Source organism: Sinocyclocheilus grahami, unplaced genomic scaffold, assembly GCF_001515645.1.
Source record: "Sinocyclocheilus grahami isolate Dianchi unplaced genomic scaffold, SAMN03320097.WGS_v1.1 scaffold257.1, whole genome shotgun sequence".
Lineage (NCBI taxonomy): Eukaryota > Metazoa > Chordata > Actinopteri > Cypriniformes > Cyprinidae > Sinocyclocheilus > Sinocyclocheilus grahami.
In genome coordinates, this window is record NW_015505436.1 from 8,429 (window position 1) to 9,213 (window position 785).

The 785-nt window shown below is 38.2% G+C and overlaps 1 protein-coding gene across 1 annotated transcript in view; it reads right to left on the reverse strand.

Annotated features, from left to right (window-relative positions):
• Window positions 1–199: 199 nt before the first annotated feature.
• LOC107598856 (alpha-ketoglutarate-dependent dioxygenase alkB homolog 3-like) overlaps window positions 200–785 on the reverse strand; it is a 9,692-nt gene continuing 9,106 nt past the window's right edge. The window contains exon 9 of the mRNA XM_016290304.1: window positions 200–619. Coding sequence (XP_016145790.1) covers window positions 515–619 — 105 coding nt within the window. The 3' untranslated portion in view covers window positions 200–514. The remainder of the gene's footprint in view (window positions 620–785) is intronic.

Consider the following 785-nt stretch of genomic DNA (forward strand, 5'->3'; position numbering starts at 1 on the left):
AAATCATTTAAAAAACCTTACAGACTCCAAACTTTTGGACGGTAGTGTAACCAACCCCATAATGACACTGAACAAATGTTTGCAATTCAGGTTTATTCACCACAAGCTATAAATGAAAAATTGCACAACTTATAATATTTAAACAGCAATTTACCTAGAAAAAAGAGCCTTTGGGGGCCGTAACTGAAATATGGGCCACTTGGCACTGCTTTTTTGACGTATATTCTCCAAACATCGTAAACAAGTAATACCAATAACATTAATTTATAACATAAGCAATTTGTGGACAATTGCTGTGAGAAAATAATCATTTAAGTAAACAAACATGCCATCATAGCCAGACAAGCTTATCATTGTTCAGGGTCTTTGATCAAAAGCGAACTATCACAAGTAAATAAATAATTAAACTGAACAGAATGGATATGTGTTTAACAGTATACTAGTGCACTGTGAACGAGACAGACCTCTCCAGATCTGGTCAAACCTGTGGTCTCTTCTTCTCTTCTCCCAGTGATCACCTCACAAATCTCCCACTGGGACACTCTGGCTCTGGGTATATGGTGCGGAACGTGAGGTTTATCCGAGGCCCGTGGTCATGGTACTCCTTTGCCACCTGGTGCTATTTAAAAAGCATTAATAATGTTAAAACCACACTCACAACAAGGCAATGTAACCATTGGACAAAGTTAAAAGAGGTTAATCAGACTCCAACTGGCCTTGGCGTTCGCCTCGAAAGACAGCGGTGATGCATGAGGTGTATTAAATAATTCAAATATACGATTATA